This window comes from Tribolium castaneum, chromosome 5 (assembly GCF_031307605.1).
Source record: "Tribolium castaneum strain GA2 chromosome 5, icTriCast1.1, whole genome shotgun sequence".
In the NCBI taxonomy this organism is placed as follows: Eukaryota; Metazoa; Arthropoda; class Insecta; order Coleoptera; family Tenebrionidae; genus Tribolium; species Tribolium castaneum.
Window position 1 is genome coordinate 9629104 of NC_087398.1, and position 15303 is coordinate 9644406.

The 15303-nt window shown below is 34.2% G+C and overlaps 5 protein-coding genes across 9 annotated transcripts; 3 read left to right on the plus strand and 2 right to left on the minus strand.

The window, feature by feature from the left end:
- The first annotated feature begins 1504 nt into the window (after positions 1-1504).
- rngo (rings lost) lies at positions 1505-6947 on the plus strand. 3 transcript variants are annotated; one of them, XM_008195008.3, is made up of 7 exons: positions 1505-2087; positions 2140-2328; positions 4714-4968; positions 5014-5246; positions 5299-5491; positions 5550-5576; positions 5767-6947. In XM_008195008.3, the coding sequence occupies exons 1-7, from the start codon at positions 1826-1828 to the stop codon at positions 5979-5981; spliced, it is 1374 nt and encodes a 457-aa protein (XP_008193230.1). In that variant the 5' UTR covers positions 1505-1825; the 3' UTR covers positions 5982-6947. The 3 variants fall into 3 exon arrangements, with proteins under 3 accessions (XP_008193230.1, XP_008193234.1, XP_008193233.1); XM_008195012.3 differs by lacking the exon at positions 5767-6947 and adding an exon at positions 5626-5734 and having other exon boundaries at positions 1507-2087; XM_008195011.3 differs by lacking the exon at positions 5550-5576 and having other exon boundaries at positions 1508-2087.
- LOC658202 (uncharacterized protein) lies at positions 6614-8033 on the minus strand. Its single transcript, XM_964610.4, has 5 exons — positions 7750-8033; positions 7446-7699; positions 7264-7397; positions 7081-7214; positions 6614-7029 (listed from the first exon to the last, which is right to left on the minus strand). Exons 1-5 carry the CDS (start codon positions 7826-7828, stop codon positions 7010-7012), a joined length of 621 nt encoding a protein of 206 aa, XP_969703.2. The 5' UTR covers positions 7829-8033; the 3' UTR covers positions 6614-7009.
- Positions 8034-9019: 986 nt separating this feature from the next.
- Ing5 (Inhibitor of growth family member 5) lies at positions 9020-10647 on the plus strand. 3 transcript variants are annotated; one of them, XM_008195006.3, is made up of 6 exons: positions 9020-9350; positions 9400-9590; positions 9640-9796; positions 9847-10023; positions 10181-10329; positions 10381-10647. In XM_008195006.3, the coding sequence occupies exons 1-6, from the start codon at positions 9314-9316 to the stop codon at positions 10480-10482; spliced, it is 813 nt and encodes a 270-aa protein (XP_008193228.1). In that variant the 5' UTR covers positions 9020-9313; the 3' UTR covers positions 10483-10647. The 3 variants fall into 3 exon arrangements, with proteins under 3 accessions (XP_008193228.1, XP_008193227.1, XP_001810464.1); XM_008195005.3 differs by having other exon boundaries at positions 9025-9350; positions 9844-10023; XM_001810412.4 differs by having other exon boundaries at positions 9027-9350; positions 9844-10017.
- Positions 10648-11071: 424 nt separating this feature from the next.
- On the minus strand, positions 11072-14654 carry myd (mayday). Its single transcript, XM_964531.5, has 4 exons — positions 14081-14654; positions 13778-14034; positions 11551-11757; positions 11072-11502 (listed from the first exon to the last, which is right to left on the minus strand). The coding sequence occupies exons 1-4, from the start codon at positions 14401-14403 to the stop codon at positions 11213-11215; spliced, it is 1077 nt and encodes a 358-aa protein (XP_969624.2). The 5' UTR covers positions 14404-14654; the 3' UTR covers positions 11072-11212.
- On the plus strand, positions 12161-13733 carry LOC103312986 (testicular acid phosphatase homolog). Its single transcript, XM_008195004.3, has 6 exons — positions 12161-12443; positions 12486-12581; positions 12632-12871; positions 12922-13231; positions 13290-13474; positions 13526-13733. Exons 1-6 carry the CDS (start codon positions 12354-12356, stop codon positions 13664-13666), a joined length of 1062 nt encoding a protein of 353 aa, XP_008193226.1. The 5' UTR covers positions 12161-12353; the 3' UTR covers positions 13667-13733.
- Positions 14655-15303: the final 649 nt, after the last annotated feature.

The following is a 15303-nucleotide window of genomic DNA, read 5'->3' on the forward strand; positions in this document are numbered from 1 at the left end:
TTTTCATTCCATAATATTATTTTCGAACATTTTGGTGCAGGATCGATGAAACAAAAACGCCGACGAAGGATTAAAGCAAATTATTGTTACAGATAATACCTACAGATAATATTAGAAAAAATAATTAAACGAGCTTACGTATTTTTTATCAATGTGTTTTGCCAACCAAATTTACGTCATCAAGCCGATGGCCAATCCTTAACAATTTTGTTTAAAATAATTTCTGTCAACTATTCTAACACCTACTCGTAATAACATCTAACTTCGTTTTCAAACAACGGATGTTAGAAATCTTTTTGTAAAAAATTGTTAAAATACAATGAGAATATATCTATTACCAATCTATCTATATTTTAGTTAGTCACATCTTTTACACTATCAAAATTTCATGAAACTAAAAATGCACTTTTTGCATTTTTTTGGATAAAGTAAATGAGTTTAACGCTTTATAAATTGATAAGAGAATAACTCAAAAGAGTCGTATTTAGGTACTTGATTTATTTTTAAGTTTTTTTTTTTTAGAAAAACTGTGAAATTTGTTAAGTGGATACCTACAATTATTACAGCATTTTAGCTCTGATAACGAAACATTATTCTTTATTAATTTTTGTTGTTTAAAGCATAATTTTTTGTTCAAAATTTGTAAATAGTTAAATAGTACTATTATTTGTGTTATGTGCATAATAATCTGATCGCAAATACGAGTATGTTAGAAATAAAATTGCGGGTAACTTTGTAAGTATAAGTTATTAACAATACGAGTGCAAAAACACAAATTCGAGGGCTGTCGTTGTGCAACGAGCGTTTGCGAGTTGCAGACCTAGACACATTCCAAATATTTTTTGTTGGAACATTTTAATTTAAAATACGTTGTTATGAGAAGAGTGTTTTAAAATAGTGAAAACACGTTGCTATCGGAAATAATAATTTATCGAAAGACGCTTTATATTTGCCTCATATTTTACGATTCTAAATAGGTATAATTAGTTTTACTAATTTTGATAGATTAGTATACTAATAAGAACATTTTTTTTATTACTAAATACGTAAGTATGAGTGATCCTCATTTTCTAACATTAGACAACATACCACAATTTTAAAGAAAATTTATTCTAACTAATTCTCTAGAAAAAAATTCGGAATAACTTCTTACGAAGCAAATTTTTAGCCTTTTTTTGCACGAGTTACTAGAATTTTGCCAAAAATATACGTAGTTTGCATATTTTAGTTTTACTTTAAACTATTATTAACGTAATCGAAAAAGATCTTTAGGAAGGCTGGAAGGAATTTTTAAACTTTTTTCAAAAACTTTTTAAATGTGGTACGGTACAAAACCTATGCAACCAATATTACTAGAATCGGTGTTTAATGTCTTGCCTATATTAAGGCAAGAAAAGTTCAATGTTTTATTAATTATTTATTATTCATTTATAACAGGACTTATACGAATAATTTACATAATTTACAACAATATTTTTTCACTTTCCAGTCTTAGCGATAAACAACCCAAATTCAAGTATTGCTGTTAAGTTTTTTGTGCCCGCCAAATTAATTCGGTGTTATTGCCAAGATCGTTTTACTTTCGTTTGTGTTGTTTTTAAAAATAAAAAGTTCCGTCTCGTCCTTGATGTATTTTTAAATTTTTTCTTTGTTTTTCTTGTGTTGTTACTCCGTTGCCAAACGTCGCACCAACATTGCCTGTCAGCATGATTCTGTCATATTTGTCTTTCCAACCGTTGTTATTTTAGGTTAGAATCAAAATGTATCGTTTAATCTTCTAGTTTATTTCTCCCATAAACAGCGTTTTCCATTATAAATCAGCAAAATGAAAGTGACAGTGACCACATTGACTGACTTTATTTTCGTCCTCGACGTCTCCGAAGACTTGGAGTTGGAAAATTTCAAAGCATTTTGTGAAGTGGAAACAGGGTTTCCGGCCACGGAAATCGTCATCGCCTACAATGGAATGCCTTTAATGGACAACAAAAAGTCGCTGAAGGAGCACGGGATCCGCGACGGTGATGCCGTCTGCCTCCAACACATGCTGCAGCATGGGGCTTCACAGAGTTCCTTTGATTTGCAAGGAGGTATTCCGCCAGGATCGAAGTAACGAGGATTTTTGCTCAGTATTATTTGCAGTTCCTAGACTCGATTTCAGCGGGATCCAAGTTCCCAACTCTACCAGAGGTAATCAGGTGTCTCCAGGACGCCCTTCTGAAGATGACCCTGTGCTAATCAGGGACATGTTTTTGGCAAATCCCGACCAGTTAGCGTTGCTGAAGCAAAACAATCCGCGGCTGGCTGACGCCTTGCTGACTGGTAACATAGGTAGGCAATTGCGTTGTCACTTTTTTGTGTAAAGATAGAATTTAGTCAAGTTTGGACAAAATGGGATCTTTTATTATCGATGTATGTCTTTTGTTTAAAGTCCTGCTATTTTTTTTTCCTATTTATCTTTGAATCAGGGTTCTTACAAAATGAGGAATTTTATTTTTCATTAGTTTAGTTTTTCTTTTTTCATCACAAAAATTTAAAAATAATTCATGACTGTAGATTGGGAGGTCAATGTTTGTTGGTAGGCCTGAGTCATTTTAAAAATGAAAAGCTTAATGCGTTGTAAACACAATACTTTTAATACATACTTTAATTTAAAATAAAGTGGCATCGAAAGTTAGTAACAGTAATTATATCGACCGCAAACATATCTCTAATCATTTGGTGTTGCCAACTTAATTTCAAAGTCACAGATCATTTTTTTTTAGAATCTACCTATTTTAGTTAAAACAGCAACTTACTATTGTTCTGTTAGCTGGAAAACTCTTCTTTGATTTTATGATTTTATAACTTTGAGCTACGAATATATAAGTACTCTTTGTTTCAAAATTACAGAAATATTAACGTCGCATTTTATCGAATTATTTTTTTAAGTAATGTTGAGAAAAATGTAAAATAGTTATTAATGGTTAGATCTCTCATTGACACTATAAATTACATTAGCTATTATTTTTTTGAAATGCATGAATAATTTATAACAACTAACTAAGAGAAAATGCAATATTGGCATTTCTATATCGGTTGCTGAAAAACTGGCGCACCAACTCAATAGTGTGTGGTAGAGAATTGCTTTGCATATAAAGGTAAAAATAGTAAAAATAAAAATAAATTATTTTTGAAACAGTTTCCTAAGAAATTATTCCCAGTGTTGGCACATTTACACATTGCGATTTTTTTGATGAATTTTAATGTTTTTTTAATTCAAAAAAGTGCTAATGTCTGACAGTAAATTTATAAATAATTATTCATCGTTATGTTAGGGTTGATTACTTGGTGTGAAACGTGAAAACATTAAAAAAATAATGAAAACTGAAGTAATTAAAAAATAAGTTTGTAGCTCCAGATTTTTTAAAACATAACTTTTTAAAAATTTTTCAAGATTTTTCTCGTAATATGCACTTGATTCTCAACAACGTAAATGGCAACTAAATTGTAAAATGTGAGCTACACAACGAATACACTTTTTTGTGGAGTTTGTTTTCTGAGGCTTTGTTGCAATAGATCATTAATTTTTTTTCAAAGACTCAGTATTAATTGATTAATTTTGATTAGACGAACTGCTTAAACAAAAGAATAAAGTAACTAATAATTATTAGTTTTCGACTAAAAGTAAAAATATACTTTTAATTATCCTTACATTGTTAAAAAGGCAACAATAATGGAAAATAAAACATTTAAACAGACGTTGTCAAAAAAGAGGATTTTCTGCGGCAGGTACACCACTTTTTGAAACTACCATAAGTTCGTTCCTACCGAGTTTTCGATTTTTATAAAGGAAGGGATGCTCGAGCTGCATTAGCATTGACTTCAATTTCAGATACATCTTAAATTTTTTCTGGTTCACTAATTTAAAAAAATAAAAATTTTACCTTTATTGCGATTGTTTTTCAAGTATCTTATTAGTGACAAATTTATTCTGACGCTAGATTTAAACAAAATTAATATTAGCATTATAAGTTAATTTCGTTTTGTGGTAGTAAGAAAAACATAATGAGCAACTCGCAGGTAAGTTTCTTTTTTATTCTCGGTGTCTTTACGGAACTCAGCTCCGCTTCGGTTCACATTTCACAAACTACCATCTTGAACAAAAAAATTACTTATTGCCACTCAAATAACTATTAGCAGACTCACTGTGTAGTAAAAAATACAAAGCTTTTTTGTACGCTGGAATTATGGATGAAGCTACATAATGTGTAAAGGACAAAATTGTGGTGAATTAAATTACTTAAAAAAATCCTGGAGGCCATAACTCTACTTTCAATAGTTCAAGTATTGAGCATCTTTAGGGCCGATACTAATAAAGGTTGAGATATGATTTTGCTGACTTTTTTGGAGGAAAGTTAATTGTCTACAAAGTTCTTTGATACATTTGTCTTTATTTTTAACCGTATTCTCAACGCTTTGAAAAAATTGAGACGGAGCGCAATTTTTGTTTGTCATCAAAATTTTAGTCGTCAGTTTTTCTCAGCATATTGAGAATTTGATGCCTCTTTCCCAAACAGTTAGTAAACTATTTGAAATTAATTCAAATCAATTTCGAGGCAGCATAACGCTCGTTTTTGATCCTATTTTTTTTAAATTAGAAAATCGAGTTTTTTAAAACATTATCTCGTTTCGTCTCGAAGAACTTTAATTAAAACGTAATCACATTATTGACAGACACTTTTGCTTCTGTTCTGCGGGAGCAAGTGCAAGCGCGCCAAGAACGTGAGCAACAAAGACTAAGAATGTTGAATGCCGATCCGTTCGATACGGAGGCTCAGCGCCTCATCGCTGAAGAAATCCGTCAAAAAAACATCGAAGCAAACATGGAGGCTGCCATGGAGTACAACCCCGAATCATTCGGGACAGTCGTTATGCTTTACATTAACTGTAGAGTTAACGGCTACCCCGTTAAAGCCTTTATTGACTCAGGTACTCGTTGTGCTCAAAAAACAACCAAACTAAACCGTTTTAAAGGTGCTCAAACTACCATAATGTCCAGCAGTTGTGCAGAAAGATGTAACATAATGCGGCTGGTGGACACGAGATGGGCAGGAATCGCGAAAGGCGTCGGGGTGCAGAAAATCATCGGGAGAATTCACATGGTGCAAATCCAAATCGAGAGCGATTATTTGACGACCAGTTTCTCCGTACTTGAAAACCAACCCATGGACATGCTGCTGGGGTTGGATATGCTGAAAAGACACCAAGTGAGGTCTAGTTTACGCGTTGGTTTCACGTTCTGTAATTTTTTTCCCAAAGTGTTGCATCGATTTGCGCGCAAACGTCTTAAGAATTGGGACAACAGGGACTGAAACGAAATTTCTTGCCGAGTCGGATTTGCCCGAGTGCGCCAGACTGAGTACAATTAGTGAAGAAGATGCCATTTCTAGGTCGATCAAGGAGTCGGAAGACCGGCAGCTGCAGGAAGCTCTGAGGAATAGTCAGTTATCAAGTGAGTAGTGTTGCCGGTGGTGTCACAATTTTGCCTTTTATTTAACATTCTATTCTAGAAAAACCTAAAAGGCCGAAAAGTAACGGCAAGTAACTTTTCTTGTTATTGATTCGATGTTTAACCGTTTATTTTAGACGTTGCTAAAAGAGCGAAAAAGTGATTGATTGGTGAACTTAAATTTTCTGTTATTCGTTGTTTTTTTCTAAATTTTTAGCATGTTTCATTAAATTCCATTTGTTCGTGGTTGTGTGGTTCATGATTTTTAACTGTTGCAGATCCCACTTCTGGGAGTTCAGTTCAGGGTGCCAAAGTCACTCCAGCGCCAAGCAATACTCAGCTTTTACCAACAGACAAATTTACCGAAAGTGACGTTAAAGAACTGACAGGTTTGGGTTTCTCGCGGGAACAAGTCATATCTGAGTTGCGTGCGTTTAACGGTGATAAAACACAAGCGACTGCCGCATTGTTCGCAAAATCTTTAAAATTTTAAGTGCATTTAAACTGGTCACACGTTAGCTTTTCTAGACTAGGTTTTGATATTGTGGTCGATAATAACTCTTAAATTGACATATCTACACAAAATTTGGGTTTTTATTATTATTGGCTGGCCCATTGAACGTCGTTTTACGTTTCCTTATAATAGTGCATCTTAAGACTGTATATTTTGCTCTCAAATATTATATTAACTCAAGCAGAAAATTGCACCACTCCACAGCCTTTTTGGTGGACAGGGAACTGTAGAAGCCATAGCTCCCAAGTTACGAATTTTTGAACTTTAACCTAATCCGCAAATTTGTTTAAAAGGTTTTACGAATTAAATGATTCGTGTAAATAAGTTTCACAAATGTTATTTAAAACTGTTGTAAAACACCAAATTACTTTTTTAAGTATTCAGAATTTTTTCTGTAGATAGGGCATTTTAAAAAACTCCCTTATAACCCGAGTAAAAGACTGTATTTTGTAAATAACTTTTAAAATATACATTTAGCATAAAATACAGTGGTTTAAGTAAGTTTAAGTAATAAAAGTTCCTGGACGTAAAAAGAACATCTAGGCATAAAATATAAACAACTTTAATTTTCTTTTCGAGAATCTTCCTACAATATTTTATAAAGTAGGTAATAATAATTTATTAAATATATAATAAAAAGATTTTTTAAAGCTTTTGTTCATTAGGCTTTTATATTATTAAGAGTTACGTGTGAAAACGCAGTTTGCTGTCCATCACGAAGGCTGTGCTTTTTTTTCAAAATAGTCGTAAGTTTAGCGTATTTTCTGGTTGTTTTTCCGTGAATTTCTGCCGATTTTAACATAATTTTTGTGAAACCCGCACAGAGCACTTCATGTGCTCACGAGGTTGTAGTACTGTTTTTCAAACATAAATATGTATAGTGGGTATCTGCATTGGTATTGATATTGAAAGTGGGACTTGTGTTAATAAAAAATATAATCTCAAGTTGTAGTTTCACACACATTTTTTCAGTTTATTTTCGAGGCTTTTATCACAATGTTTCCAATTTAAATATTTGGTGACATACCTAAAATATCGGAAATAAATTCTAAGGCCACAATTCACAATTCGTCCTTACGCCCTCTTAGAAACTCTTGTGTTAAGACAACTGAATCGGTTTTATTTTCAATTGTCGATCTTTTGTCTCTTTTGTTTTTCTTAAACGAAGGGTCCGCATCGGTCAGAGTGATCCGTGAAGTTACAGACTTTTCACTAAAAGTAAATGTTAAATAAAATTAACGAAAAGAAACACGCTACTAACTTATGCAAATTTGCGTTAACAGTGACGTCTCTAGGCTTACTGTAGTCGCATTCCAGGTGAAAAGCCGCATCGCCTGGCATTATTAACTCCTTGTCGTGTTGCAAAACCAAAGTATTTGAGTAGGTTTCACCTTTCTAAAAACGAAATACTGGTTTTGGTCTTTACGACTGTAAGTTGTTTACTTTTTTGGTGTTGCACTGATCCAAGGGAAACTTGATGGAAAAGGACCGTTGGCCCCTCTGAGGCCCCGGGTCGAGGAAACAGGCCGAAGTTTTATCGTGAAAATTGCCTCTGGTGTAAATCACACCGTCAAAGTCCTCATCCGTTTCCAGCGCTACCAGCATTGAATTCGAACCGCATTTTAATTGAACACTCTTGTATCCCGTATCGCTTAAGCCGATTGTCATTTGGTCCCCAATATCTGACTGAAATATTCCTGCAAAAACGAGAAATTTAGCACATTTTGTTACGTGGAGAAATACTGACCATTGTTTTCCTCAGAACTGTATGAATGCGAGATTAGGGCAACAATAAAAAGTTTTGGAAATAGGCGCGATCGAGACATTTTTTCTTATAAATTTCGACTCATTTTTGTGAGAGTGCAGGAAAAATAGTGCATAACAAACACACGACCGCAGAGTTTCATCATGAGTAATCTTTGAAGAGGTAAACGAACTCGCGGATGTAACCTTGACTTTTTCATTCCGTTTACAATTATTTACGACTGTTATCCAAATAATTTTGTCTTTAATCGTTTGGTTTAAATAAAATACAACCCTTATTGTTTTTTTTTTGCTATTTTAACGCTTTCATAAGTTACGAAAAATATCCTTAAGTGAGGAAGTAAGGACAGTTTGTATTATCACAGTGAACAAACTAGAAAAGACTCTAATTTTTTTTAAATTTATAATCGAGTTCGTGTTCTTGGAGGCATTTTACAGGCGATGGCGTCGTAAAATCATGTGAAACACCCTGTCTGTGGGCGGGGCGGGAGCTTAATATTTGGGGCACGTGCCATACACCAAAATGTGTATTAGGATTACAAAAAGTCAAGGTCTTTACATTCTTATGATTCTGCTCCAAAATCCAGTTTTAAATTTGCAATTTTTGGAAGTTGTTTGTAGGCAATCACCTATACAAAGGAAAGTGTTGTGGATTGTCTATCATTTAGTTTAAAATTTTAACAAAGTTTTATCAGTTTTATAATAATTTAAAACCAAAATGTGTGTGGAGGAGCACAAAAAAAGATTTTTACATTTTTGGATAGATCAAATAATCATTGTCCAAAATTGATTTTGAAGTTTTCCAAGTTTCAGAGCAAAAATAATTTCGCTATTGCAGAGGAAATTAAAAAGGTTTTTACATATTTTTCCTCTACATTTTTGTGATCCTGTATCAAATTTCAGTTTAAAATTTTGAAAATTATTTGGAGGCAACCATCTATACAAGGGAAAGTGTTGCGAATTGTCTATCGTTTTTGGGGTTTTTGTCAATTAAAACAACGTGTATTTACTGTTTTCGTATTAGTCTTTGAATATGTGGAGAAACTGTAGTAATAAATCACTAAAAAAAGTTAAATATGTAAGAGAAACACCACATTCAACCACACGATGTAAACCGTTTTCTTCAAGCAACGGGTGGTTCGTCAATCAGTTTAACCATCCTGTAAGTAGATTGCATAAATAACGATTCTGGAGAGACAATTTCCATAACGCGCCGTTCCCATAACGCAGCAAAAAAAGTGAACAAGGTTGCCACGTGGGGACGTTCAAAAAAATAAATCAGCATTTCTCCAGTTATATAAATTGTTTTTGTTATTTATGGGTGAATTGAAGAAATTGAAGTAAGTGTTCGGTAATTTTGTCCTTTTGTTTGGATAATTTTGATTTTTTAAATTTTCTGGAACATAGTGAAATGTGGCGACGCTGGAACGCCGTTGTCAAATCTGACAGCTGTCAGCGTCGTTTTTGTAATGTGTTGTTATTATTAGCGCCAAATAATAGGATTTTTCTTACGAATTTGAAAGTTTTGAAGAGTATTAAGTGCTAACATGACGTCTGCCTTGTATTTGGAGCATTACCTGGACAGTAAGTGTAAATAACGCGTTCAAGAGACACGTAATTGTAAAACTTTCAGGCTTGGAACATTTACCAATCGAGTTGCAAAGAAATTTCACTTTAATGCGGGATTTAGATTCCCGGGCGCAAGGTTTAATGCAAAATATTGACTCTCTATCCGACAATTTTTTGAGAAATCAGAAAACCATTAGTCCAGAGGAGAAGAAGGAACAACTGTTTAAAATCCAATCGTTATTCAACAAAGCAAAAGTAACGCGAGAGTTTAGTTAGTTTATTCATAAACTGTTACCTTTTATAGGAATATGGTGACGATAAAGTCCAGTTGGCAATTCAAACCTATGAACTAGTTGATAAACACATTAGGAGGTTAGACAATGATTTAGCGAGGTTTGAGTCTGAAATTCAAGACAAAGCTCTGAATTCCCGCAACCAGGATGAGCCCTCAGTTGGCAAGAGTAAGAGAATTGCTAAGTGAAATGTATAGTTACTGTAATTATTCCAGAAGGTAGGAAAAAAACCAAAGATGGTAAAACGGAGAAGAAGAAACGTCCTGGTAATTCAAGTGAAGAAGACTCGACGGGAACAGTTCGGGGCACAAAGAAGAAGAAGCAAAAGGGGGCCGGTTCTACTGGAAATAGTGGCAGTACTACAGGCAGTGGCGCCAAAGCTGCCCTAGGTGAGGGTTCGTATCATCTCATTGCCTTTATATCTCACAATACGGAGGCCTAACATACAATAATAAATCAACTGAAATGCCATTATAGGCCTCCGTGTTTACATGACGCATAAATCCATATTTCCTTCGTTTACAGACAGTGTTTGTAATAATTTTATTTTAGCCACTGATTCAGTCTCTGTACTGCCAGGCTTAGCTGGAATCGCACATCCGAGCGACGTTCTGGATATGCCTGTCGATCCAAACGAACCAACATATTGCCTTTGTCATCAAGTATCATACGGAGAAATGATCGGTTGTGATAACCCAGATGTAAGAAATCAAATTCGTTTTGTGTGCAAATTAATTTTTAATAATTTTCAGTGCCCTATTGAATGGTTTCATTTCGCTTGTGTGGGCTTGACAACTAAACCCAAGGGTAAATGGTACTGCCCTAAATGCACACAAGACAGAAAGAAGAAATAATGCATCGATGCGTTAAAAGATTAGACAATTTTTTATTTTAACTTATTCCTTAAGTTTAAACCGTTTGAAAACATGGTTTTGTTACGAAATAGCAATAATGCATTTGTTATTTTATTAAATTTATATCGTGTGAATTATTAAGGAAATAAACGTAATTTAAGCATTTGTTGTTTGTTTATTTATTGGTAAACTATCTTCCCTTTCTTGAAAATCGATGAGTAAAAAAATATTTCGTTATTTGAGTTGAGAATACGGATATCTAAAGGTTAGGAAATGGAACGACGTACGAATTAAACGTTCCCATCCTCGATAGTTCCACTAAAATCGCCAGGGAGCGCAGTTGTTTCATTACTGTATAACAGTTAACATATAGCAAACAAAAAAATAATATAAAAAAATTAATGGAATGGTTGGATTTAAAATAAATTAAAACTTTTTGGCGCTAAGACGACATGACGCTCAAACCAGAGAATACTATATATTTCTTGTCTAATAAAAAAAAGAAAATATACGTAATTTAAGCAACTGGGGTTTCTTCCTTGCTAAATTATTTTTAGTGTCTTGGAAAAAGATGGGTGAAAGAAATTCGCATTATTTATTCTTTATTTGAGTTGAAAAATATCTCTTGTCTAACTAGAAGAAACGATTGAGTGTCTAGCTAAAATAGCGTCTGCATCTGCTTAAAAGCACAGTCTTATATTCGTGATTAACTGATTAAGAACTAACTCTTTCAAAATTCATCGTGAAAGCTTCGCCCGGTGTCAACCATTTTCGATTTTAAAAATAGGTCTGGATGTGCGAGTATTTCATCGAGTGATAACATATTGTCATGATCCCCATCGGCCAACGCTAGAAGGGCTTCAGCTTCGTGTTCACTGTGTCTAGGACTTTGCGGTGCAACGTAATGTAAAAGCTCTCTCCTATCGGCTCGACCGTCTCCGTTCAAATCAACAGATTTGCGAAACTCGGCTCGTCTTTCATTTTCGTCTTGTCTGACAATGACTGTTTCGTCGTCGTTACCTAAAAATGACTAGTGGTTGTAAATTTAACTGTCGTGAATTTCTAAACCTTCAGTTTGGAGAATCGCAAATTCGTCCTCTGTTAGTAACTCGTCTCCATCTCGGTCGAATTTGTCGTACAGTTCGTCGACCAGTGCCAATTGGTTGGCAGCACTGGATTCGGGATGGGTGAAGGCCAGAAATTCGTCGACTGTTAAAGCGTCAGGGTTGGAGCGAGCGGCTTCCATCCAAGACGCTTTGTCCCTCATTATTTGTTCTACAAGAAAAACATTACCAATTATTATCACTCTTCTGTATTTTAGTATTTTAGCTAAAAAGTTCTTGCTATTTTTTGTATGTAATTAATACTGTAAAGAGCAAACATGATATCATATTCCATATCGAGCGCGATATTATCCTTGTTCCTTGAAGAGCTTGAGTTATTGGCATAACATAACCATTTATTCATCAAATTACTGACTCAGCCTGTATATTGGGTGAATCCAAAATTTAAATATAATATAATAAATATAAATATAAACAATTCATTTGACGACCCTTGTGTTTCGCAACACTCAGTTGTGTAACATTTTTATAACTTTATACGGCTTATTGTTCATAGTAATCGCTTATTTGTTAAATTTAATTAAGATATTCTTATCAGAGGAAAAAATAGAAACATGTTCCAGTGAAATAGTGTCAATTATAAGCACCAAACTCTGTCGAGAAAGAATCTCAAGATTAAGGAATTTTTTGGGTGCATAAGTAAGCTCACATAAGCTCAGCTCAGCACGCGTTGAAGTGATCAATAGCCGCATTGTGCGCCAAATTTCTTGCGCTTGATATCAGTCGCGAAGTTGTTCTGCCAGTTCAATGTTTCTAAAATGTCCCCTTTCCTTCCTTATGCTAATCGCCTCTGTTGGCATCATTCCCACAAATTCAACACTTACGCAACTTCATATTGTGAGTATCACTATTTTTAAACGTTTATGAAAAAAAGTTCAGGTGTTTAGACATGGCGAACGGGCCCCCACAGAAACCTACAAGAATGACCCACATATCAACGTCACGTGGTCAGGAGGTTGGGGTCAATTAACAAACGTATTTATTTGAACAATGATTGTGGGGACAAATAAACCGATTTTTTCCAGCGCGGCAAATTGGAAATGTATTTACTTGGGCTGAAAATGAGGCAACTCTACCATGACTTTATCCCCAAATATTATTTTCCGGATGAAGTAAAAGTCATGAGCAGTTATGCCGACCGATGCCTTATGAGTGCCCAGGCTTTACTGGCCGGCCTGTTTCCACCCAGAGATGATCAAGTCTGGAATAAAGACCTCTTATGGCAGCCCATTCCTGTACATTACGTTCCCCGAAGTCAGGATAATGTAAACAGAAATTGCCAACAGTACAGTTATTACTAAAGCTGGAATTTTAGTTGATTGCGATGAAAGCTAAATGCAAAAAATACGACGAGGAGTTCGCTGATGTTTTTCACTCCGAAGCGATCAAGAAAATCGATGAAGAAAATAAGGAATTGTACGACTATTTAACAAAAAACACGGGACAGAAAATGGATTCTGTTGGGAAAGTTGAATTGTTGTACAACACTCTGGAGATTGAACGTTTGCACAATTTGACTCCTCCATCTTGGACGCAAAACGTGTCCTGGGAGCAAATGCGGAAACTCGCAGCCAGAAGTTTAGAAACATTTACTGAGACAAACTTTATGAAGAGAATGAAAGGGGGTTGGTTACGTTACTTTTGATAATTTCAGTCTCTATTTCATTGCTATAATTATTCAAGGAGTGTTTTTGAGCAAAGTGATAACAGACATGGAAACAGATAAAAAGAGCCCTTTGCTTTTCTTGTATGCAGCACATGATCTTACCCTTGTAAATATCTTAAAAACTTTGGGTTACAAGACGATGCTAAAACCCGGATTTGGTGCTTCCTTGGTTTTTGAATTGCGCAACAATTCACAAATTACCGTAAAATAATATTCATATTTTAGTAGTTTTTTTGTAATATTCATATTCTAGTTGTTATATCGGGATGATATTAAAAGTGATCCAGAGAGGATTGCAGTTGAAAGTTGCAACACTCCGTGTTTATTGAGTGGATTCAAAACCGCCCTAAAGGAGTTTCTTCCGTCAAACTGGAAGTTGGAATGCAATCAGTGAATTCATGTTTGTATTTTTCCGTGGTTGTAATCTTTTATAAAAATAAATACACGGTTTTTATTCTGTTTTTTGCCCTTTTTTTTGACTGAAACACTGCAACTTTTTACTTGCCTTTGATTGATCTTTGGAGGCCTCTGTGCCGTTTCTCGTCATGATTTTCCACATATTTCTTGCTAAAGCCTCGCCTTTTGAGGAAATACGTGTGATACTCTTTCCAAGTTATTACACCGTTTCTTGGATCAACGTCTATCATAGTAAATAGGGCGTAATTATTGCTAACAGCGGTGGAAATATGTTCAACAATTTTTTTTCTTATCCATTCGGAAAGTTCTTTAGAGTCAAGTTTGTTATTTCCGTCTTTGTCGGCTCTAAAAATTAAGTTACACTTCTAATAAATGTCTAATCTGCACCTACCTTTTAAATACGTCTTGAAGGATTTCAGTCTGGTCCTTGTTGGCGTTTTCGTTCGTATTTATGTTGATCAAGTATTCGTTTTTATTATTTAGAAGGGAGCTTTCTTCGTCTTTTCGATCCGAATTGAAATTACTATTTTTCATTCGTATTTCGAACGAATCTTCGGGCTTTTCAAGACGTATTTCTTTCACAATTTTGATGGGCTTTAGTGGCACGGACAGCATCCAAATTGTTAGAAAAAACGTGATGTAACACAGAATAGGGACGGTGTAAGACCACCTCAACAGCAAAATGAGATGTTTGAAATTGTGAGCAATTTTCATTCTTTCTCTTTAACAGTTTTAACTTCTATATTTTTCATTTGGGTTTCAATGAACATTGCTTTGTTGATAAGTTTATTTCACATCGTGACCTCTACCTTTTGATTGACATTACACGGTTTTTTCAATTCGTTTCACGAAACACATGAGGACGTTGCGAAATCAAACATTTTGCAGAATTGACCGTTTACACTACTGTAAATGGGTTATTCTGTTTTCTTTTCATATCGTGCAGCGAAATCGATCTAATGAAAGTGTTACGCGCGCGCTCTCGAGCTGCGGGCTAGAGAAATTTGAATCGGATGTTTTGTGTGTTGCATAGGTGTAAGTACTGAAAGTTAGTTTCAATCCTGTTCCAAATGATCAGATAAAATTTAAAGTTTTACGGAAGTTATAAACAACTTAAAAGTAGATTAATAGTAGTGAATTTATTGCATTGTTATAATATTTCAAATTTATTTGGATATTGAACTCAGGGAGCTCCTACTCCCTACTCTCTTCCCTGTTATTTTTCGCAGCAAAAAAACAATTTGCTAGTTAGTTTTAAAAATCATTAAACACTCACATTAAATGAATGTTTTCATTAAAAACCACTACCATAAAAAATAAGAAAAATAAATAAAAAATTACGAAAATAAACAATTACACACAACCTTGTTAGCTTATTATAAAAGGACAACAATTTTTGTATTTTTAAGTAATTAGCAATAAAATTCTTTTTAAAATAAGACAAAACGATTTTGTGGAAAGCTTTTTGTGAAAAATTACTAATAACTTTTCGAATTTATTTGTTTAATTTTTTTATGAATTATTTTTTTTATACTATAATTTATTTTAATTTATGTTTTAATTAACGTTTTGTTTTTATTAGATCGCAGTTGATATGTTTACAGCTCACGCCGG